The following is a 24478-nucleotide window of genomic DNA, read 5'->3' as shown; positions in this document are numbered from 1 at the left end:
GAAAAACAACGCAGAGTTTTGAACAAAATAATAACAAATATGCCTTGAAGTATGACATGAAATATTTGCTTATTTAGTGAACCTGACTGGTTTTTTTGTAGCATATAGCAATGGAAAACCTTTCAAAAAATGCACATCTGTTCATTTTAGAAGATAGAAAATATTATGACAATATTTTGATGCAATAGCATCTTCATGTAAATTTAGATATTGTTGTAACATATATTCAGAGTTCCCTAAAGTAGGTTGATATTTGCAGTCTCAGTGACTATGGCATTGTGTGATCTTACTCTTTTTTTTTTCAAACATGTTTATATTTGTTGTTTGGAATCTTTGTAGTTGGAGATACTGGAGCACATTTTTTTCCTGTACTCTGCCTTTCAATGTGAATTATACCTTCCTGAGCCTTTTCATGCAGTCTGACCTTTGAGTGTATTCTAAAGACTGAATTTGAGTTACAGTTACTAAGGTAACATGCTATGGTTTCATCAGTTGCAGGATTATGAATCCTCTGCAGGATAAATCAGGAAGAGTAGAAGGATTTTTAAGGAGAGGGTTTTTTTTTTTTTGTTCTTCTAACTCTAGTCTGGTTTGCCTTGGAGAAATATGTGACAACATTAAATTCTTTTCACTTTTGCCTTTTCATTTTCCATGAGAGTTGGGACATGAAAGCCTGTCCTGCAGCATTAGAGGTGCCAGTGGAACACCGCAGTTGGCTCTTGTGCTTGCACAGCCCCTGACAGATGTCTGTGTTTGGCTGCTGAATGTGGCTGTTGTTTCTGTCTGCTTCTCGTGCATCCCATCAGAGCTCCCACCCAGCCATTCCCTCGCTGCCTCTGGGTGAGGACTCCCCCATTTGATACACACAGGATCCACCTATCATCACAAACAATTTGAGTTGCCAGTGTGATTGCACCTGGATTTTGCCTTTAAGTGAATTATGGAATCATGAGCTCTGTGAACTGGCCTTTGATAACCTTCAGCATAGGTTTGCAAAGAGCACCTGGGGAACATTGCCACATTTCCTAGCTGGAATTACAGGAAACCTCTGTTCATACTCACATTGCTACAGACATATGTGGGTTTATTTTTCTTGTATTATCTCATACCTGTTGGGGACTATATAAGTTTAGATTCAAAATTTCTGACTTTCATTGCCCTGAGGATGGGGACTGCATCCTTTCGTTGCATGCCTTCCAATGCAGGCTGGTAGAAGTGGGAAATAAAGCCATGTTCTGTGGGAAATAAAGCTGTGTTCTAGTTTTATTTGAATCTTCAGAAAAGCTTTTATTATAAAATATTGTTTAGTCATGAAGATGAAAAATTTTTCTGTGGTCTGTGTCCTTGAGTAGCAGACATGATTTATTTAGAGCAGTCACATGTGAAAAACTTTCTCTTTTCTTCCTCTTCCTCACATTTTTCCTTCCTTTTCTTTGAAGCTTGTTTTTACATAAGTTTTGCTTATGATTTTTTTCCCCCCTTTTTCCCTCTCTTCTGTGTCATCCTTTTCTTTTTGATAGGATCCTTATCTGGGCAAAATGTAGCCCAGCAATACAAGAAAATCCCCTTCAGCAGTACTTTCTCTAAGTACTTTGGCTAAAAACAGAAGCTGAAAAATATGTAAGGGAAAGACTATTTAACTGAATCAACAAACTAAAAGAAGATATAAGAATATTTAGTTGCACAGCATTCACAGAACCTTCCTATGTTTAAAGTGTATTAGATTTTCTTAGCTTTGTCTTTTATTACCTTTGTCTTCTCTTTCTGTTTTCACTCTGACTAAGCATGCTGAGATGCTCATGTATGTATTTTTGGATGGTTTTGGGTTTAGCTATTAATCCATGTGACAGTGGAGAAAATCTTGGATGGTTGCAGTGGAATAATAAATCCCAAGAATTCCAAATTTCTGGACTCCCAAACTGTGCAAAGCAAACTGCTACCTTAAAGTGCAGGAACACCAGGAAATCTTATTCAGGTTTTTATTGTTCCTGCAAGAACTGCTGCAGCATTATGAGTACAAAGCCTCCTCCTTTTTCAAAGAGCTTAGCCCTAGCTGGAGTTCAGCTGAGCTCCAAGAGCTGCGTGGCAAAATAAAGAAATAAGGCACTGACCTTTTTATGGTGCAAAGTTGAATATGTACAATCTTCTGTCTTTTTAAACCTCCCTTTAAAAAAATATTAATTCAAAGACTGTTCCTTTTCTAAGTCAGTAAAATCAAATTCTGGGTTAATTATTTCATGCTGATTTTAGGGATTTACTGCTGCTGTGTTGATTGGTTGGTTTGATTTGCCTGCCTTTTTCATTAAAACCGAGTTTGTCTAATGATCACTTTGTGATATAAAGACAACTCATTTATGTTCTTTTACCTCTATTATTTCAATTCTGTAATGGAATATTTTTATGATCAGGTAGTGAGTGATTAATTTAAGTGAAACGTTACCTCGTGGGTATCTGCTGTTACATTTATATGTCACATTTATATTTGTATGTCTGTAGTGCCCCCCTTTGCTTTAAGGGCACAACATTATGCATTCTTCTGCTTTTTCTTTAAGGTTTGGTTTTTTAACTTCATACCATTCAAGTTTTGAAGTGACTTAAAGCCATTTATGGATTTTAGGTGGCACAAATAGCAGTGACAAAATTGGCTTTTTTTATCTGTTGCTAGGGCTAAAGGAGATAAGAGTACTATGCTGAAGTATCCTTTTTGGTTACCAGCATATTTTAATGAGCATTTCAGTGGGCCTGACTTTGAAAAGACCAGAAGCTTGCTTTTCTGCCAAAGTTTATCAAATTTAACATGTGGTTTGACATATTGCAACTTGGATATGAGCACGCAGAACTGACTAGCTGGGTGCTAAGCAGGTCATTTGCCTGTACAGCCTGTTGATTAGAGGAATATGGGGCTGAAGGGCATTTTCCAGTAACCAAAGGGCAAATCCTGTCACAGACTGAGCTGTCATCACTCTCTTGGCAATCAACATGGAATATTTACTCAGTGCTTTGTGGAACATGCGCTTTTGTTTTAATCTCATTCTAACTGCATAGCGGTGGTACTGTCCTTTTAGTTTCATCCTTTCATTTTTTAATTTAATATGTTTTGTTTTCATGCCTTGTTGTAGTTTCCCATGGCTGACTAGCTCTATTTTTGTGCTGAGTTTCTTTGCTTTATCAGGAGACTCTGACAGTTCTTCTGGATGCTAAGTGTTCCAAACTGACAGGCTGCCCATGTCATTTTAGCAACCTGACAGTCATCCTGGAGTCTCCTTGTCGCTTCTGTTCTTGCTCCTAATCTCCTTTTTTCAGATGGTCACTCATTCAGTTAATTCTTCACCCCTTCTTCAAACAATTTTCCGCTGTGATTTTAATTTAAAAGAAAGTTGAGATTCGAAGGCTCAATGTGTGTGAGTCCATGAATGTGTTAAAAGCAATAATTTGTATTATTCCTTTCCTGAAGTGATTCTACAAAGGTATTCTGAAAGATATCATATTCTAAAATGTATACAATATGATTCTACTGAGTCACTCTAAGAGAACTCTACTTTAGACATGTCAGCTCCCTTTGCAAATAATATCTATTTATGAATTGCATTGGTGTTATATATTTATGCCTTGCATACAAGACAATCTTTTTTCCATAATCTAGTGAATTTACTTATACACTTCAAAATATAATTTTTATTTGTTGTTTCATAAACTTCAGTCGCGATTTACGGCACTTGTTTATGACAGTCACGCTTTACGGCAGTTTTTTCTGTGTTTTTTTCTTGCCCATCTTGCAGTTTTTTCCTGGATTTTTTCTGGGTTTTTTTCTGAGTTTTTTCTTGCCCAGCTTGGGGGCTTTTTTTTCAGGGTTTTCTCTGTGTGTTTTCTGGGGTTTTTCTTGCCCGTCTTGGGATTTTGTCAGGATGTGACAGACAAAGGGGACACAATGGGAACAGAAATCTCTTGGCAAGGAAAATGGCTGCAAGGACTGAGAGAATGCAAAAGGAGATGACCGAGGTGAGACCGATGGTGAGCTGATGAGGCTCAGAGAACCCTGGAGGAAGAAGATGCTAACTGAATGATTTATTCCAAGAACTGCGAAGATGGATGCCCGAGAATCCTACAGTCAGAATCCTCTCCCTAACCTCGCATTCTTACAAGTCCTAGTCCACCATGATGGATCCAGGTGGGGCATAGCTGTCCATACAGCTCAGAACAAGACCTGACAAGACATCTGACTGGATGCTTCCAAAGAGAGATGAGATTCTGATACCTGTCTGAGCTCCCCAGTCAAAAGTTCTATGGCATGGGTGCCATGGCAAGGAACACAGAGATCGAGGATGCTAAGAATGGTGCCAAGGTTTTTGACAGGCCCCTCAAAGGCCTAAGGTAAAAGACATGAGATACCCAAACAACACATAATGCACAAGTGACATGATACACACCGGAACTGCTCTGCCCTGCACACCTCAGCTCTGTGATCAAAAGTGATACTTGGCTTTTATGGCGCCTAAGGGGCCATGTCTAATCTTTTTCATTATTAGCTCAAGTAAGAAGCAGCCAACAAACTGTAGTCTTACCACATACAACCCTGCTTATTGGTTCATTGAGTGTTACAAATTTTGAGCTTACTTTGCTGCTGTTGCTTTTATTGGTATATGTATATTGCTTAAATTAATAAAGGATTGTAATTTGACTTGAGACTTTAGATTGCCTGATCCGTCTACGCTGACTTCCAGTATGTTATACTTTTTTGTCTACCTTATTTCTAAACTCGTCTGTGTTTTGCAGCAGCCTCTGGTTGTTCTTTTGCTTTTATTCCCTGGAATAAACACCGCAGTTAGTTCTTGTTATTTTCTCCTCATGAAGAGGGGAAATCAAGTTTCTCCTCAGTCTTTTTCATCAGCTTAAGGAGATTAAACTCTAAATCTTGGTAGCTCTGCACTGCAAGCTCTCCATTTTTCCAGCAGCCTCTCTAAAACATGTACACCAGCGTTTGGCACACAGTGTGTCATCACTCTGTTAGCCAATGACATGTATAAAATCACCTGGAGCTTGTACCTGGGGATGGCTCATGGTCTGTTTTGTCAGGATGACACTCACTTCAGAACTGCTTTTTTCCAGGGAATGCTTCCTCAGTCTGTGTTACTCATGGTTAAATATGTATGACTGTGGTAAAACTCATGTTGTCTGACCACAAAGATAAAAAAGAGCTCGTCTGATTCTCTGTGCATGCTCTGTCCTTGTTCCCCTTTCCTGCTCCTTGCTTTCTCTAATTTCTCCCAGCTTTCAAAGCTCTCTCCAGTCTTCTTGGCTGCAGTTTTGTTAATTTATGTGTTTTTCTGGAGCTCAGCCAAATTGACTGGCAACAGGCAGCTGTCTTCTGCCTCAACTTCCTCAGTTCTAACGAGGTTTTACTGGCCTGACTCAGAATGTTACCTGAAACAACATGCTGCTGTCTTGCACCTAATTACAACAGATTTTAATTATCATTGATTCTTAATTACACTGATCTACAGAAAATATGAGCCAATTATAGACTGTTGCATTGTCAGTTGCATTCCCAACTTTTATATAGATTCTTCTAGAGTGTTGATTTCCCTCATTTCAGACTGTACAATCAAACTGAGATGTAGATTCTGAAGGAGGGGGATTTATTTATTTGTTTTTATTATTTGCTCAACTTAGGGGTAGGCAAAGCCATATGCAGCTACAAGGCAGGTCCGATTTTATTAAATCGTATAAAATTCAGGAGTAGCTGGAATTATTGGACAAGCTTGTGTAAGGTGTTCCAATTCTCCTCCATTCCTAGTTATCACTATTTCATTTGTAATGTATTAAGGAATCACATTTTTCAAGCATTTCACGAGTTTTTATTTTAATATGCCTAGCATGTATTTTTACAGAGAAAAACATGTTTCAAAATAGTCTGCATCTCTCTGATAGAAATAGCTAAAAGGAGTTCACAATCTCTAAATATTTAAAGAGAACAACACAGAATTAAAAAAAAAAGGAATATGGTCTGAAGCTTTTTATATTTCCAGCCTGTAGATTAAGTAGGTAATACCCTTCCAGATACCTATTTGTTATTGTGTTTTGCCCTCCAGCACCCACCTTTTCTTAAATATTTGGTTATTCTCTCTGGTTTTGCATTTTTGATGCTATTTCATTTCTTACATAGCCAGTTCTAAGTCCTGAAAGGAGACTCCATTGCCATTGTATTAATCTTCGTGTGCTAAATGAGGTTTTATGTGTTTCCCTGTGTACTCTGTTTGTGACACTTAAATACCAGTTTTACAGAGATGCTGGGACTGGTAGAAAAGGCCATTGTTTCAGAGTGCAGTTGGATTCAGACCAGGGATTTAACCCCATTCCCAGTGGTAAGATGGAATCCTGCTTATAAGTATGTTCTCCAGTGGCATTTGTGGTCCCACAGTGGTCTGGGGAGAGCTGCAGGGGTTCTTTTAAAGGGAAGGGTGATCTGCACAGCTGCTACTGCCATCCTTCCTAGTGAAGAAGGGTTTTTCACTGCAAGTTTTCCACTCTGGAGCAGATGACCTGTTGTGTTCTAGGTGACTGGTACGAGCAGCTGTACCCGCTGGTGGTCACACTGAAGGACTGCATGGCAGAGGTGGTGACCAGGGCCAAGCAGTCCATGGCCTTTGTCCTGCTCCAGGAACTTGCCTGTGGCTTGCCCCAGTGCCTGATGCTGACCCTGAGGAGAGACATCGTCTTTAGCCAAGCAGTAGGTTGTCTTGTGTCATTCACTTCCTTCTGTTGCTCTAATTATAAGCATACTCTTCATGCCAGTGTTTGTGGGTTTCTTTCTCATTTTTTTTTCTTACAATTTGATACAGCTTTTTCATTTACTTTCCATGATATTCACCTAAATAATTTATAATGTGGTAAGAAACTAAATAGTAAGAAGAAATCCATCGTGCTTCTATCACCGAGTCAGAGCAGCAGGTCTGCAGTGGACTGGAAAAGTTGGCTAATCCTGCCTTTGCACAAAGTAATATCCAGAAATCTATTTTTAGACTTCCTAGATTATATAGTTCTCAAGTCTAGCTTTGAATATATCCTGCTGATATTCATAATCACAGAATAGGTAGGGTTAAGGGACTCTGGCAATCATCCAATCCAACCAAGGCAGGGTCACCTAGAGCAGGTGACACAGGAACACACCCAGGTGGGGTTGGAATGTATGCAGAGAGGGGCACTCCAAATTCTTCTTGGTCAGCCTGTTCCAGTGCTCTGCCACCCTGAGTGTAAAGGAGTTGTTCCTCATGTTGAGGTGGAATGTCTTGTGTTTTAGCTTATGGCCTTTGCTCCTCATCCTTCTGCTGGGGACCATTGAAAAGAATCTGGCACTTGCTCCTAGCACTCACCTTTGAGGTATTTATGTGCATTAATGAGATCCCCTTCAGTCTTCTCCAGACTAAACAGCCCAGCTCCTGCAGTCTCTCCTCATAAGAGAGATGCTCCAGACCCAAATCATCTTTGTGTTCCTTCTCTGGACTCTCTCCAGTAGCTCCTTGTCTTTCTTGTCCTAGTAAGCCCAGAACTGAACACAGCACTCTAGATGTGGCCTCACGGGGTACTGGCTAGGCAGCATCCAAGCCAGGGAGATTTTTTTCTCCTGGTCACCTTGGAAATAGGGAGAAGATTATTTGTTTTCAGTTTGTAGCAGTGTTTTAAGTGTTTAAATACTATTAGCATGTCTTTCCTTAGAACTGTCTTTTCTTGGCAAATAACTGAAGCTCTTTATGTCTTCTCCTGTATATCATGTTTTTTTCAGATAGATTTTTTTCTAAATATTTCACTTAATTTCTCTCTTAAGTTGTATGTTGCAGCTGCCAAGGAGATTAAGTTGCATTAGATGTTGAACCACTTTCAAATCCATCATAATTCACATGTTTAATTCACATAATTCACATCATAATTCACAGTCTTGCATGTTTGAAGCCTGACAAGTGAGGTTCTGGTCTTACTTATGTCAGTGTAAATAACACACAATGATACAAAACAAATTAAGCTTATCTAATATACCTTAAGAGAATATTTCACTACTTTATACACCCCAAAAAAAACCCCATCAAAATACATTATTATGAAATCATGTCCTTAGTCACTAAACAGAAATACCTAAGCTGATTTCTCAAATATGTAGGTGCTACCTCTGTTGTGTATAATGATAGCAAGCCTCATTTTAACTGTTTGTCTTGTATCTGTTTGTCTTGTAACACTCTTGCACATGTTTTAATTATCTTTACAGCTCGCTGGATTGGTCTGTGGTTTTGTAATCAAATTGCACACAGGTTTACATGATCAAGGATTTTTACAACAGCTTCACACTGTTGGATTGCTGGTGCAGTATGAAGGACTCCTTAGTACATACAGTAAGTGTTGCTCTTGGACAAAGTTCCTTATGTTCCCTGCCCAGAAGTTACCCAGGAAGTTCTTATTTTAACCTCTGCTCTGTTTCCAATAATTTGGCTTGCTGAATCAAATTTTGTCCTTACAAGACAGTAGACTTGCACATAATAGCACAGCTGAAGTCATTGATACTGTGTTGTTAATTCTGCAGCAAAAGTTATTAATCTGTTTCATTCTGAGTTCCTCAGAGAACACGGCCTGCTTATTGTTCCATGCAGACCTGACCCAAAATACCAGGTTTATAAAACTAATGCAAACAGAAGATTTACTGCTTTTATCAACCTCAGCCCTGATCCCCAGTGCTGATAATGTGAAGATAGCCTGAAAACAGTTTCATAGTTTGTTACAGATGCCATTATTTGATATGTATTAAAAAGGAAATTTGGAGGGAGAAATTGCCTTATTTCTCAAACTTTGAACTGGATCTATTGGAATCATTCCCTGAATCAGAGATTTTGACTAAAGTAGAGGAATTTAGCATTTGTGCAGCTTTTTTATGCAGTTGCTCATTTGGAGGTAGCTGTCTTCTCCCTTTTGCATGACGCTTGTTTTTATTCTCAAAACCTTTGTCCTCCATCAGCAGGAAAGCCTTTTGAAAACTTTCAGAATAGACAAAAATGGCTTTTCTGAGGTTATTTTATGCCTATATAGAGCAGGCTGATTTTCAGAATTGCTTAATACTCATGGTTACCATTTAGGCCACAGAATTGTCAGCAGTTCAAGAAATTAGTCTGGTTTTATGTAGGTTAATGTAATGTGGGTTTAGAACTGTGGTTTTTAGGTGCACAGACTGGAAAATATATTGCTTTGCCCGAACCTATATGGTGACTGATATGCCAACTCTGTTAATAGTCTCTTTAATCTTTTCATGTAGGTGAAGAAGCAGGGATGCTCGAAGACATGGCTGTGGGCATTTCAGATTTGCAGAAAGTAATGTTTAGAGTAATTGAAGCCAAGTCAGAAGATTTTTTGCCTATTATAAGTGGAAGGCGGTAAGAACTTTGTTTCTTGGAGCCCAGGAAACTGAGCTGCAGTTTTAATCTGTAGCCCATGAAACCTGTCTAATGGTTTTCATGTTGCTGAATTCTGTTTTATTGAAAGTGCATTGTTTTACTTTTTAGAAGGTGAGTTATTAGGGATTCTAAAAGCCAGTAGGCTCTGGGTTACTCTCCTGATAAAAAGCTAAAGTTCCAGTTACTAATACAGATTAATCTGAGCAATGTCTGTGTTGTGCAGAGCTGCTGGTGCATTATTCGCACATGGATACTGAATCCTGGACAGGTGACAAGGCCATTATTTACAAATGTGGTCTCTAACTGAGAAACTTTGCTTTTGAATGTCCTGAATTTGTATTTCAGCATGAGAAATGAAATTGCAGTTCCAAGAGTTAGGCCTTGATTGTTTTTAAGATGGAAACCAAAAAACTCCGATGCCACTTAGTATTAAAAACTTAGTAGTCACTTTTAAAAATGGAAGCCTTTTTTAGCTTCTGAAAATCACACAGGACATAGACAGTCTCAGAAATCCTTGCACAAAATCACTTATCCTTTATGAATCTCACATGAATACTGCTGAATGTCAGGACATAAACTGCAATACTCCATTAATTTCGGCTATTTGAGGGTTAACAAGATTGGAATGGACTTTTCATCTTTATTATTATTCTAGTCTGAAGCTCCAAATACTTTTATTTTGCAAAAGTCACTTCCTTAATAGTATCATTGCTCTTAAGATGACTGTAAATTAAATTCAGCTAAAAGCAGGAACTTTTAGAAAATATGTTTCCTCTGAAGGGGGCTTTCACCACTGATTTACTTAATTAATCTGGATGATTCACTCTCATCATATGGGCTTTCTGAGAAGGGATTTAATAAATAACAGAAATGATAGGCAATACATTGGGAATAATTAAAATTAAAAAAATTTTAAAAATAAAATCTACAAGGTTTACGTGGAGGAGTCCCATTCCTCTTAGAGCTGTGATGAGACTGCTCCTATCAACAGCATTGGAAGTCAACCGTAAAAAGAAAAGATGAAAAGGTGAAAATCTAGTTATTTTCTAATAATTTTTTTAGAAACCCTCCATTTTTATTTTGGTTGTTATATGGTATGGCTCAATAAATGAGAGTGAAAGACTTTAGAAATGCAAGACAGAAAAATCAAACTACAAATTCTTACCTTGAAGAGTCAGCATATTTACTTGTAATTGTTTTTTCTAGGAAAGTGCTTAAACCTGACATTCTGTGTACACAAACAAATCAATCCGAAGTGTGTGGCACTGTCTAGCAGTGCACTGATCATCTGGTGTGGGTGGTAGACACCAGCCACCCAGGGGAGGTGAAATTCTGTTCAGGAACTCACATTCTTTTATTAGAGGCCAAAACATGCACTTTTGGAACATTCTTTACAGAATTACAGAATATTTTGAGTTAGAAGGGACCCATATGCATCATCAAGTGCAACTCCTGGCCTTGCACAGGGCTTCCCAAGAATCACACCCTGTGCCTGAGGGTTCAGATGCTTCTTGAACTCTGTGAGGCTTGGTGCTGTGACACTTCCCAGGGGAGCCAGTTCAACCTGCTCAACCATTCTCTGGCTGAAGAAACTTTTCCTGACAATCAAGAACCCCATCCTCACTCTTGTTTTCATTTTTCCTAGTGAACATTACATTATAGAGGTCCAGCTCCCAGCAAAGATGTTTGAGCTGCTGCCACAAGAGATTAAAGAGGGAAAGCTGCTTCGCATGTATCCAGTGCTCTTTAATGTTGGAATCAATGAGCAGCAAACACTGGCAGAGAGGTAAGGAGAAGTCACGTTGCATTTTCTGTCCAAGTACTCCATGCTGGTACAGGCTATCTCTCAGGATTAGAAACAAATCTTCTTTGTTATTTGCTCTTAGACAATCTCACATCGACTCAGTGTGTATTTTCAAAGGTATTAAAGGAAATAAACACAAGCTATGAAGCGATGTAGAACAGTGAAAAAGTCCAGATGAAGATAAGATCATAAGCAGGGCTTCGTTTCACAGAGTTGGTGCCATGTTTCTCTTGGATACAGATGCAAAATGGATTTCTATTTCAGATGCAGAATTTTGGTTGTATGCAGTACTCTGAAATTCTCACACAAGTTTGAAAATTCAAAATTCTTACAACTTGAAGATGGGTTTGAAGAGACCAAACAAGTGATAAGCTGGAGAAATTAGTACTCCTCTGCAACAGATTGCTGGAAACTAATTAATTAGTATAATAATAGTAATGGATTCACCAACGTATTAATTTTCTCTTCCAAGAGAAGGGTATCTGTCAGTCATGTTAAATTACCACATTTGTGCAGGGCTAAAACTGCAAGGTAGAAGTCAAGATGTCAATACAGACAACTACTTTGTTAAAACTTCTTTTCTTTTAGCTGCTTTTATTAACAGAGCATCCAAAATACCTAATGCTTATCTTGAGGTTGCATTTGCTTTAAGCCAAAAGCTTATAGCAAAGCTGTAGCTGGAGTAATGGAGGGAGACAGTGAAAATCCTTCACCTGGGTAATAGGCAAGAAGTTAAACACCACAGGATTTTATCTCCTGTTCACTGTAGACAGCCAAGTAAACCCAGTCTTTTAAAGAAGTCTACTAAAGAATGCCATCAGGTAGCTTTGTGAATGTTTATGGGACACTTTTCCAAGTTGAGTGAGAAAATTTAGTGAGAAAATTTAGGCAGAAAATTGAAATGGGAGACATAGACTGAATCTAAAGACAGTAAAATCTGGCATTTTACTGTGAAAGAGCTGGATAGCTGGTTAGAGAACCTGGAAACTTCTTGAAAATGAAAATAGGTTATTCTTGATGCCATAAAGAGGAAAGTGCTGAGAGGAGTGACGTGGCCAAACTCATAATGTGCAAAAGCAACAAAATCAGTCATGACAGTTTTGAGTGGGACACTCAAAAAATAAGAGATAAGACATGATGTGGTAAGCAAGAAGCAGGCTGGTGGGAGCTTACACGAGTGAGATAGACAGGAAGGACTGGGTTATGAATGGTCTGAGGAAAAATTTGACAACATTTAGAAATAGCCTGATTACCTGGGGGCTTGTAGAGGAGTTGGCATGAAAAGATGCCTGGCTTGCAAGTGAAGTGGCAGGAAGTGTTGTTCCCAGCGGTCATTTTACATTGTGTGCAAAGAAAGCCATAGGAGAAAACAAAATAGCCACATGTTTATAAATATGGATATGTACTAATATCTACCAAGAAAATAAGTTCAATGCAGAAGCAGCTTTAATGCATGCAGTTACAGTCTGCTTTTGTCTTAATTCAAAGTGCTGCTTAACTCCTAAAGTTGTACATTTGTTTTTGAGACTGAAAACACCACACATGATTTATGGCTAAAAATATGGAGGGGTTTGTGGGATAAAGAATCTGAGAATATAAAAACATTTTTTGTGGCAAATTTCTAGGAAATGTTACTCTATTAGAAAAAAAATCTTTTAATTTGTTTTTTGATAGAATACACTTGAGAATATTTCCAATTTAAAAGAAATGTTCTCATGTGACAGTGCAGCAATGGCTACTGAGGAAGTAGTTGCATCTTCTCCCTGTGGCCTGTTGAAATATTTGCTTCCCCTGTTCCCAATTTAGTAGAATATTTGGTATCTTCTGATCTGTGTCCCCTTCTCTCTGAGTTTCTCACTTATCTGCCCATGCCTCTCTTCCTGTACTCCTCCATTCCCGTTTCAAATCTATTCTAAAGATGAATTTCAAAACTTTGGCCTAACTGTCATGGGGACATTTGTGTCTTTACAATCATATCTCCTGTAGTACCATGAGATTTAGTTTCTTGGCATGTGACATGTGACTGTTGTAGAAATCTTGATCTCAGAGAGAAATATATTTGTTTTTATAGCTATAGTTATTTTGTAGATAAGCTTCTCTTCCATCTTGTGTCACTTCCATATTATCCAGCTCTTACAGAAATTGATATGCTTAAGCAGTAGCAGCACTAAGAGATGGAGGAGTTGGTGTTCTCTGCCTGTGGTACCCAATTTTGGAATTGGAATTCCCCCAAAGTGCCTTTCCATTTATTCAAGATTTGTGAGGGGAAAAGAATAAGTGCCTTATTGCATGTTTGTAAATAGATTGCTTTGTTAATAAACTTTTGGAAGAAGTATGCATCAGTGATGATCTCGTTTCCAAAAATTAATTCCAAAGCATACAAGAACTTAACTACTGCATGTTTGACAAAATCTAATGCATTTAGCACCAAAGTTATTTCTTTATGCAAAGAAATAACTATGAAGGATAATTTATCTTTTGTTGTTGTTGTTGTTTGTGGGTTTTGGGTTTTTTTCATAATTTATTGTGTGTTTTCATAGGTTTGGAGATACCACTTTGCAGGAAAACATTAACCAGGAAAACTTAGAACTTCTCAAAGAATATTACAAGTTATTTACAGAAAAAATGCCTCCTGATTGTGAGTACAAAATAATGCAATGTCCAAATAGGTTTGAAAAGCTTTGAGTAGATAGAAGGTTATAAGACAGTAATATTAGCAGAATCCCATAACTTGTTCCATAAATTTAAACATTTTGTACCTGTACATGACCCTGCTGGTCTCAGGAGTGATTTCAGGCCCTGTGCCACAGCAGAAACTATAGAGAAAATGAAACAGAGGAATGATGAACTGAACAGCGATTTTAAGTTATTAAAATAATAAGTTTCTTAATATTTCTTGTAGAGGACAGTCTGTACCTACTGTATTTTTACATAAATACTTGGTGGGAAATTTCATCAGCTTCAGTCATACCCTCTGTTCTTATTCTGAAAATATGTTGAGGTTTGGTGAACCATGGAGAAATCTGCAGATCAAATACAAGCAATGAGCCACATCATCATTATATGAATGACAAGGTTTCATTGGAATAGGCCCTGTATTCCACTTCTATAGAACTTCTATATTACAAACATAAACATTTCTATGCTGTTACTCTGATTGCCAGAAGCAAGGACTGAAGAAAACATCTGCATCAGTCGAATCCTGTTAGTTTTAATGCCCAAATTATAGTCCCAAATGTGGGAGATTTAACTGCCTCATGTTTAAATGCTATGTAAAACTTTGATACATCACATGCGTATGTATACATGTTTATCTCTTATATCAGGATGATTTTAATTTGTTAATCATTTTGACAGAAACAAAAGCCCTTCCTAAATGGTGGGCAGGATGCCCATCCATCCACCCACAGACCTAGTATTTATTTACAGGATGTCTACAGAGAAACTCATACAATAGGTTAGGTGATTAATTGAGGGGAATCTTGCTAAGAAAACATCCTCGAAAAACTAACCTCATGCAGGTTAGGGCTAAGGTAGATCTGCTACCTCATAAATGGATTTTATTTTATAAAAGCAAAAATTTGCATGCAGGCAGTATTGGCTACTTTTCATTAACACAATTTAAACTTGTACTGCCTTCCTGAAGGATTATTAGTGAGCCGCACAGTTCCTGGACTTCTTTCAGACTGTGAAGGCTTTTGAGAACTAATTGTGTCTAGTTCATGTATTTTCTGGTTATTATAACTTTCTTGCTTTTTTTCTTTACCTTTAAGAACTCAGTCTCTTCTTTATACAATTTTTTATGGAACATAAAGCACCTTTTGGTTCCACTGCCCTTCCCAGTAGCTGCCTGCCAGTATACAGAGTCACTCTTTTGCCTCGGAGAAATGTGCCTTTTAAACCAGCCCTGGGAAAAAAGGGAAGCTCTCAAACTTGTTCATTTGTGGCAGGACTTAATCCCACTCCTGTTCCCCCGCCTCTGGAAGACAAACCTCCATACAAGGCTGGCAGCAACCCTGGTGCTGGGGCCAAGTGAGAGGCATTCAATATTGATGGTTTTGTCCCACCTATCCAGATAATTTCCTATAATGCCAAATCTGTGCTACAAAATAAATGCAGGACTCTGTTCCCAAAGCTGTCAGTTCCAAACAGTGCTCAAAAAGCCCAACAGAATTTGAGCATTTGCAGCCCTATTTGCCAGGGTGTTGGATCCACCCTTGGCAGCCTCCCTGGCCTGCTGCCTCATTCATACATTCCCTTTCAAAGAATTCAATTTTTCACTACCTGAAAGGTATTGCCACCTTTGCTGTTGGTTTTCCTCTTGTGTCTGTATTTCTCCTTGGCAATAATAGTCTTGCTTGTAACTAAGCATCCACTGACTTTCTGTCTTTAAGATGAACATACACTTTGTCATTTACCCATTTGTTAACCTCTTAAATTCTTTTAGCAGAAACTGAAAATAAGAGCATGTTTCCAGCAAGGTTCCTGCCAAAAATGCTGAACAAATATAGCTCTGATTGAAGCACCAAAATGGTACTGCTCTTATAGAAATACTAAGACAGTAAGGGTCCAAAAATGTAAGATAGTTGTTTAGTAGTCCATAATTACCTGAAAACAACAAGGCTGTTTGGTATTTCCAGGCTCCTCCCCCTTATTAGCCTGATTTGGTGGTTTGGTACTGTGGGGGACCCAAGGAGTTTGGGCAATTGGTCATTTCCAGTCAAGGTGCAACCCATTTGGCTGTACTGTGAATTAGGAGGCTCTTGCTGTACCTGTGCTGAAGTCACCCCTCTGAGATGTCACGTTTTCTGCTGTGACCCAAAGGAAAGCTGCTGAAAGCAATAGAATGTTTAGTGATACATTTGCATCATCTCAAAGCATCTTTGTCATTTTGTGCTCTCTGTTTTAAAGAAACAGATGCACCCATAAGTGTAATAGTCTAGCAGAGTGTGATGTGGTTTTATGTGCTCTACATTATCTAATGTACAATCAGAGCTTGTAATACAGAGGTAAAACAATCCACATTAAAATTATTGCAAAACAGATTCTGGATGTACATTTTCCTCCTTTTTCTTTTTTTATTGTTTGTTTGTGAGTTTTTTTAGACAGCACAGTATGACTGAAGCAACTTAGTTCTTTTTGAATATATTTAAAGTACTTCTTACTATGAATCATGGATAAGGGAAACTACAGAATTTATTAGATGTAAAAGGTAAAAGCCTGTTGATGAGAGGGATCATTCCAACTTGGATCACGTTAGGAGAATGGATATTGACCTTCATTAATACTTCCCTCATTTTTATTCTTTCCATTGAGTATAAGTCTTTGGGCTTGGGTTTGGGGCTTGGGTTGTGGGGTTTTTTTTCCCTCACTGGATGGATAATTTACTTTCTCTGCTTGAAGAAATCCATTGATCAATTTAGTTTGACTTTGTTTCACTTGATTCTGGCCCCATTATTTGGTGATAACTATGATTTAAATTCTTTTTACTTTGCCATCATGAGAAGAAATAATTTCAAAAAACAGATTCTGCATGTTTTTATTGATTTTCAGAACTAGCAAGGATAAATGCAACATTAGAAAAATCCCTCCTCTATATACATATGAAACAGAGGGGGAAATTAAATTGCCTACTCTTGAATTTTTGCTGGAGATGTAGTATAAATTAAACTTCAACTTAAATGCCACACCCAAAACAAGCAGGTAAATTTTTGGATTTTAAGCAAACTTGAAATTATTTTCTACTTCAAAATAAAGCCCCACTTAATTTCAGGAGGAATATACTTTGTTACTTTTTAGAGGGGATACTAAGTGCTGTTTAACCCTTATCTTACATTAAAGAAAAATCTAAGGCACATTTTAAAACAATAACTAGATGTTTCAATTTGAAAACAAAACCAAAATTTTTTACTTTAAAATTAAAAAATAATCATCCCATCAAAGCAGGTTGTAATACACTCAGGTTTTTTTATTTTTCTGATTTCTTTGGAATGTCTGTAATAGCTGATGAACAGAACTACAGCAGAGATTTGATTTTGTTTTTCACCATCCATTTATAAGATAAAGGTTGAAGATACTTTAAATTTCCACATGAAGATCTTAGGGACGACAAGGCAATACTCAAAAGACATAAGGTTTGCTTATTCCTTAAATATTTAGCTGGTAATTTCTATCCTGTGTTCCAAAACAAGGCTGTAAATAATAGACCTGTTCTTTACCATGAGCATTCATTAGTCAGGACAATCATATCACCAACCTTATCAAAATGAGCAACTTTTTTCATCCTTTTTTCCCAGGTTTACCACATTTTCAAGAACAAAATGATTTAAAGGGATTGCTAGAAAGTCTTCATCAAAATATCCAGGCCAAAAAGAGAAAGAATGTAGAAATCATGTGGCTGGCTGCAACGGTGAGCTCTCTTGTTTCAAAGAAATTGATGAACTAATCATAAACTCATTTTCATAAGCTTGCTGACATTGTAAGTGCAATGGATTTTAAGGAAATGGCTGGAAAACTCACTGGTTAAAGGAGGCAGATGTGCTGTAATAGTTTTTTGCAGACAATTTCTTTTTCTCACTTTTTAAACTGGTAGAACCTGCTAGAATTTGAGTGATTTGTTTGATATCTATTCTTTGATAATATAAAATTACTCAAAATAATTTTTTTAGTGTCCTTGAGGTATGATGTGGGACATGATTGCTTGGTTCCCTTACTTTAACTTTCTGAAATGTGTATTTCTGGTCCCAGTGATCTACACACTGTTATTCTATATTCCATTTATTTATTGAAAAAGATGTAAGAAGAATACTTTGTCAGCGCAGTAGCTGTGCAATATCACTTTTTTATTGCAGTGGAAGTACAAGATTCCACATATGAGCCCATCACTCATCCAGAATAATTACCTGGGATTTTTTTACTGTATTTTATTAATGATTTTTTAATATTTTAAATTTTTTTTAGGACTCATTCACATCAAATAGCCCCAATGAATCGGGGACTTCCAAAGATACTAGCGCAAAGAGAATTAATCTCTTCAATGAAGCAGTTCTTTCACATAATTATTTAAGAAGATTATCATATAGTACTTGTTTTAAATCCCAGTGCAACTGTTCAAATTTTTAAACAGATTTAGCTTTTAAAAATTTAAATTATATGATGGAAGAAACACTCATAGGTTCTCCTTCACTATCCTGTACCTCTTTGGATTCTAAGTAAGATTCCCTTAATTGATTCCCTAAATTAAACTTTTGAGATTGTCCTCACCATGGTATCACAAAGAACTTAAAGGCTCTAAGTATTTTTTTATTTTTATAGAATTTAATAGTATTTATTGGTTTTTAATAGAATTTCTAAGAATGCAATTAGCATTAGATGAAGAAACACTTATTTGCTGAACTGACACTGGTCATGTTCCAGTTCATGTTCCAGTTCATCCTGCGAGCTCTCCCATGATAGCCAATGCGGGAAGTTTCTTTTTGTGATTCCTGCTGTAGTTTATTGCTTTGCTGCATTCTCACAAACATTTTGAGGTTTCGTATCATTACACCTATGATTCCCCAGGGATGGGTGTAAGCAAAGTATTACCTTTTCTCAGGACAGGTAATATCTGGGGAAAGGTAGACCCACATTTGGGCACAGAAGCTCTCCTTCAATTTTTCTTTTTCTAGTAAAATATAATTTGAAACCATAGTATAAACTAATGGAATGGTACAACCACAGATTGATTCCTAAGAGGAGGAATCACCCTCCAAAATGTCATGTTTCCTTTATGTGTTATAACTTTTTTAAAGTATAAGTGAAAGTAGACAATCCATGGCAGCAATTTGTTAAACTTTATTAATTGTGAGCCATACATTGAACAGTTTACCTGTTGAAAATAAAAACTATCTAAGTTAGATGTGTCTGACTCCATACTTTCACAAGAAGTTAGTCTGCTACATTCATGTTTGTGAGTTAAGACTTACCATATCTTTATTCATCAGGTATTCAGACAATTTAGCTTTCATTGAACAGGGCAGTTGCTACATTCGGTGAGGAAACAGTGAAGGAACTGTTTCTTTTATAGTTATAAAAGTCCCATGTCCAATTCAGGAATTCAGTGTTCTGGTACTAACTTCTAGAAGGTGTTTTCTTCTTGAGAAGTGCTGTAGCTGTCTGGATGCCCTCCCTGGGCTTGCAGAGCTGTAGGGCTGCACAGCCTGGTAGGAAGGAAGGGCTGACCTGTGGGGCCTGCCCGTGTTTCAGATTTGCCGCAAGCTGAACGGAGTGCGCTTCACCTGCTGCAAGAGTGCCAAAGACAGGACATCCATGTCAGTGACACTGGAGCAGTGCTCCATCCTGAGGGACGAGCACCAGCTGCACAAAGACTTCTTCATCCGGGCGCTGGATTGCATGAGGAGGTAGGTGGGGCTCCATGGAGCTCTGAGCCAGGCCAGGGCTGCCAGCGAACAGGGTCTGAGGCTGGTTCTGAGTGCCCAGCAGAGCCCAGGGCCACGGGCACACAGGGTCTGAGGCTGGTTCTGAGTGCCCAGCAGAGCCCAGGGCCACGGGCACACAGGGTCTGAGGCTGGTTCTGAGTGCCCAGCAGAGCCCAGGGCCACGGGCACACAGGGTCTGAGGCTGGTTCTGAGTGCCCGGCAGAGCCCAGGGCCACGGGCACACAGGGTCTGAGGCTGGTTCTGAGTGCCCAGCAGAGCCCAGGGCCACGGGCACACAGGGTCTGAGGCTGGTTCTGAGTGCCCGGCAGAGCCCAGGGCCACGGGCACACAGGGTCTGAGGCTGGTTCTGAGTGCCCGGCAGAGCCCAGGGCCACGGGCACACAGGGTCTGAGGCTGGTTCTGAGTGCCCAGCAGAGCCCAGGCTGGTTCTGAGTGCCCAGCAGAGCCCAGGCCTGCCTGAGCAGCAGCCTGAGTGCTGCTGGGTCACCTCAGGGCAGGCTCTTTGCAGCGGTGTGTTTTATCTGTCATTAACAGTTTGTGAGACAGATATGTGAAATCTTGCAAGGGTCAGCTCAGCGACTGTAGAATATGAGCAGTAGTCTGAGCAGCAGTTGCTTTTAAAAAAAGTTATATTTCAGTTTTGAGGGTATTTTAAAAACCATTTGCACAGTCATTAAATTATTTGTTCGACATCTACACAAATACTGAGAAAGCAAAAGAAACATTTGTTACACATGACAATTCTTACTAGTCACGTTATTGAAAAGAAACATCCAAGTAGGTTTGGACTGGTGGTGTTTGCCACTAATACCTGATGAAATCTTTACTGCACTTTAGAAGAAGAGAATTAAAACATGTTTTATTCTAAATTGCAACTATGCAGAAATTGAGGCTGATATTATCAGGAATGTGTAATTAAAAGATGTAAAGATTTTTCATTACCTGAGTCTTTGATGAATAAAAAAACCTTCTTGAGCAAACAAATTTCAATCATAAAATTAATCCACATGCTAGATTATCTAAAGAAACTTTCATCATTGGTTTTAATGAGCTTAATCATATAGTTTTAATCATATAATAACAGTTCTAATGACATTGTCAAGAGGAGTTTTAAAACGTGTATCGCCGACACTAGAATAACATATAACAAAGGTCACTGCAAAACTAATAGAAAATATTTTGGTCAGCCTGCAAAGAAGTAACTGAATCATATCTTGGACTTTTCTTAAACACAAATTGTTTGTATGGTGGATTTATAAAGATCCTAATAAGTAAACAATCATGTTTACAGTCTGTAATGGGTAATTCTGGACCTTCATATTTATTATTGCCAGAATAGATGCTTAATGTGTAGATTAATACTGTAGGTTTGCCCACATAAACCCTTTGTCCTTTGGCAAAGATAGCTGTTCTAAAGAGAAAAGGTAATTTTATAAAGAGTAAATGAGCTGAGATGGCTTAGCTGTAGGTTTAGTTCACAAGTGCTACTAATGCAGTGAGATGTGGTGTGTTGAACTGAGCTGTATTGTTTTGGATGTATTGCACCTTGCATAAATCCCTCAGTGTCTGTAGTGATTCAGTGAGTGAATGAGTTTTGTGCAGTCTTTCATAACTACATATTTTATCATTATGAATTCTGAGTTTTCTGTGTTAAATTTTGTTTGTTGGCACTTCAAATGCCTTTTTTTATTTTTTTTCTGGTATGTCTCCAATAAATACAAAAGTATGTAAGCTACAGTAAGTTACCAGATAGGAAAATAATTTAATTACATAAAATCACCATAATGTTACAATAGCTTTGAGTAGAGATTGGAAAATTTCCACAGACGTAAATATAATTTTAAAAAACCTGAACTTGTTAGTAAAAAAATCTAGTAGGTTTTTGTAGATCAAATGGTTTTGAGTGGGTTTATGTCATGTGACTGATTTGAAAGTTGAGAAGATTAACACATTAGTTATATTTGCAGGCAACAGTAATTTGAAGTCACAGAAGAATGTTGTAAAGGCAAAAAAATCAGACTAATGCTTACAAATTAAACAAGCAAATGGGTGTATGAGGTTGAAGCACCATTACAAAAATGTAAAATCTATCAGTTATGCTGTAGTTTCAAACAGACAAAAGCTTTATCCTGCTCTTACCCTGTATATGAATTTCAGAACTGAATTAAAGTAGGTGAAAAATGAGTTACGTTGACTTGGGTGATAGGATTGTCGGAGGACTAAAGCAAAGGCTTTGCAGTAGTGGCAGTAGCATACAAAATAATTTGCACCATCAGGATAATAAAGAAATAAATCTTCTAACTATTCTTGTTGCTATCAGTCTAACACAATACTAGAGGTTTAAAAATAAAATATAAAAAAAACCCAGCAAAATTCCTCTTTTTCCTTCCCGATTCCAAATTTTCACATCTAAGAAGAGAACCTATTTTCCTTCAAGGACAGACAGAGAAAAACTATTTGCCATTTAATTTGCAATTTTAGCAGTTTTTTTCCCAATGAATCTTCTTTAGATCACTTTGTTAAACTTTGTCAATCAAATCCCTTTGTGCTGATTGCCACAAATTGCTTTTAAGCCTTTCAGAAGAACAAGTAGACATGAAAAATTCAATTTTACCATCTAGAATCCTAACAGTTTGGGTTGACCTTTGAAAGGCTTCTTTTAAGAGTTAACAGTGGGAGGTAGAGACTGCTGTGAAACTAAGTGAGCTGTAGAAGTAAATGGTGATTCAAAAGCAGACTTTATTGGAAATGCCATAATTTTGAGATATGAAAATTATAAAGGTGCCTGTGTAGCCATTAGACTTTCTTTGTCTGCCAGTGGTGACAGAGCTTTTGCAGTGGAAAAGGGAAGCATGTGTTTACAGGTTCATGCTTTCTTGCCACCAGCAGCTTGGAGATGCTGGACTCCTGTGTGCCGCTGCTTTTCAGCTTCTTCAGGGTGCCCAGAATTTTGAGCAATCCAGAAGGGATTCCCAGAGTTTCAGCATATTTGCTTTGGTGTACATTGCATAACTCTGTTTTGGAAAATACTGCCCGTAGCTGTTCTTTTAATGACTTAGTTTGTAAGTGGAATTGTTGTCTTTTAGTGATAAACTCTACAAAGTCTGTTGCTTCTTTATAAAAAAAGGCTGTACAAGAATCCTTCTATTAGTTCTTCCTTTCACTTACGAAAAATGTGGAAAATGAAGCAATGATGGCAATGCACGCTTTATCATTTACAATATGTAATAGATGGCTTTGTCCTCAGTCATAAGTCTGGCCATTATGATGCTGCAATTGATGTGTACCTGCAGCAGCCATTCTATAAATAATTCCACATATTATAATTTCCTTGATATAGGTTTGTGACTTCCATTGATCTTAGTGACAGGCATAGTTCAGAATGAGGAAAATCAATATATCATCCCCTCTGTATCAAGTGCTTGTAATTCACATCGTATTAAAATCCTGTTTATAATGTCTCTGCCACTTCCAAGTCTCTTTTTGCAGGCATCAATATTCTTATTTTTCCCTTCACCCATACCTGAATGTTTCCTATCATTCAGTGTTAAGTCTATTCCAAGAGACAGAGAGGCACAAAACTGGTTTACCTGAGTTCATTGCAGTATCTGTCACATGATTCTATTTTTTTGGTCTTTAGAGCTGACTACTGTTAAGGGAGGATGGACTGGTGGGCAATGCATAATGAAGTAGCTCTGTAAAAAAAATAGATTTTTTTTCCCTTTTTAAAATTTATTTATTTGTGACTCTATTTAGCTTTATTGTTTCAGTGACAGGATCCCTTTTGGAGGCTGTGGGTAGTGAATAACCTCAGGATCTCCTGTCATTGGGCATGTTTCCAATAAAGCCTCAAAGCAGTAACAAAGGCCATGACAAATCCACTGTCTATGGTGAATCCTCCATGCCATGCTGTCAGCCTTATCATCGTTCTGAGCTGGGCACAACACCTGTCACGTGTTTCTGACATTGAATACAAAATTTGACTCAATGTGGCATACACTGTTTCGACTTGAAATGGTTAAGGATATTTCAGGGTGTCTTAGATGAATTGCCTATCAAAAATCTCCCTGAAGAACAAGTTCAAAGAATGAATGATCTGGACAACAAGTATTGGGCTTTTGATGAGCCAATTATAAAGAAAATATCTCCTTTTTTAAAGAGCTGTTTGAGGACATTAAAAATGAGTGAGTTGAGGAGGAGGAATAGCTGTAACATCTCTTTATACAGGCACTTTCAGGTGTTCTGGGTGTTGGCCAGGGAACAGCCTGTACCAAACACCAGAGCTGTAATTGCCACATGGACTAGGAAGGAGGAGCAAAGGGCCAGGATTAGAGGCAGGGATGATCCATGTGCAAATCCTTCTGTGCCCTTCACCCATCTCCCAGCTTTCACCCTGCCCCTGTGAGCTTGTGGCAAGAGATGCAGCTCATGAGGAGTCACACACAAGAGGAGCCACAAGTTCTCCTCCAACTTTTTCCCAGCCCATCTGACCTCCTCCACCTTTTCTTTTTTCATTTAAAAGTATAAGCACAGTGCAAACAAAACTTTAAAAAGGGAAGCCTGACTTCCAGTATAGATTTTTACATCATTCTAAATGGCTCTTTAGAAACTTAACATCTCTATTTGGAGGTGGAAGCTGTAGATGATTTGCATCACCTGATGTACTGATAGGAGCCTGGGCATTAAGTAACAGTAAGGTCCAGTTTTGGTGCTTTGAACTGCCATCCATCTTGTTTTCTAAAACTGAATTCACCTGTTGTGATTAGACAAAGCTAGCATGCAAGTAGTTAGATTATTGTAAAATG

The 24478-nt window shown here is 38.0% G+C and overlaps 1 protein-coding gene across 8 annotated transcripts in view; it reads left to right on the top strand.

Moving 5' to 3' along the window:
• Positions 1–24478, top strand: part of INPP4B (inositol polyphosphate-4-phosphatase type II B) — a 267765-nt gene that overhangs the window by 173730 nt on the left and 69557 nt on the right. For all 8 annotated transcript variants that reach the window (XM_063156987.1, XM_063156986.1, XM_063156985.1 and 5 more), the window contains 7 exons: positions 6555–6727; positions 8258–8381; positions 9293–9410; positions 11077–11217; positions 13776–13873; positions 17532–17644; positions 19480–19634. In XM_063156987.1, coding sequence (XP_063013057.1) covers positions 6555–6727; positions 8258–8381; positions 9293–9410; positions 11077–11217; positions 13776–13873; positions 17532–17644; positions 19480–19634 — 922 coding nt within the window. The remainder of the gene's footprint in view (positions 1–6554; positions 6728–8257; positions 8382–9292; positions 9411–11076; positions 11218–13775; positions 13874–17531; positions 17645–19479; positions 19635–24478) is intronic.

This window comes from Melospiza melodia, chromosome 5, assembly GCF_035770615.1.
Source record: "Melospiza melodia melodia isolate bMelMel2 chromosome 5, bMelMel2.pri, whole genome shotgun sequence".
Lineage (NCBI taxonomy): Eukaryota > Metazoa > Chordata > Aves > Passeriformes > Passerellidae > Melospiza > Melospiza melodia.
Note: the sequence above shows the minus strand (reverse complement) of the source record. Positions and strands in the feature narration are given on the sequence as shown.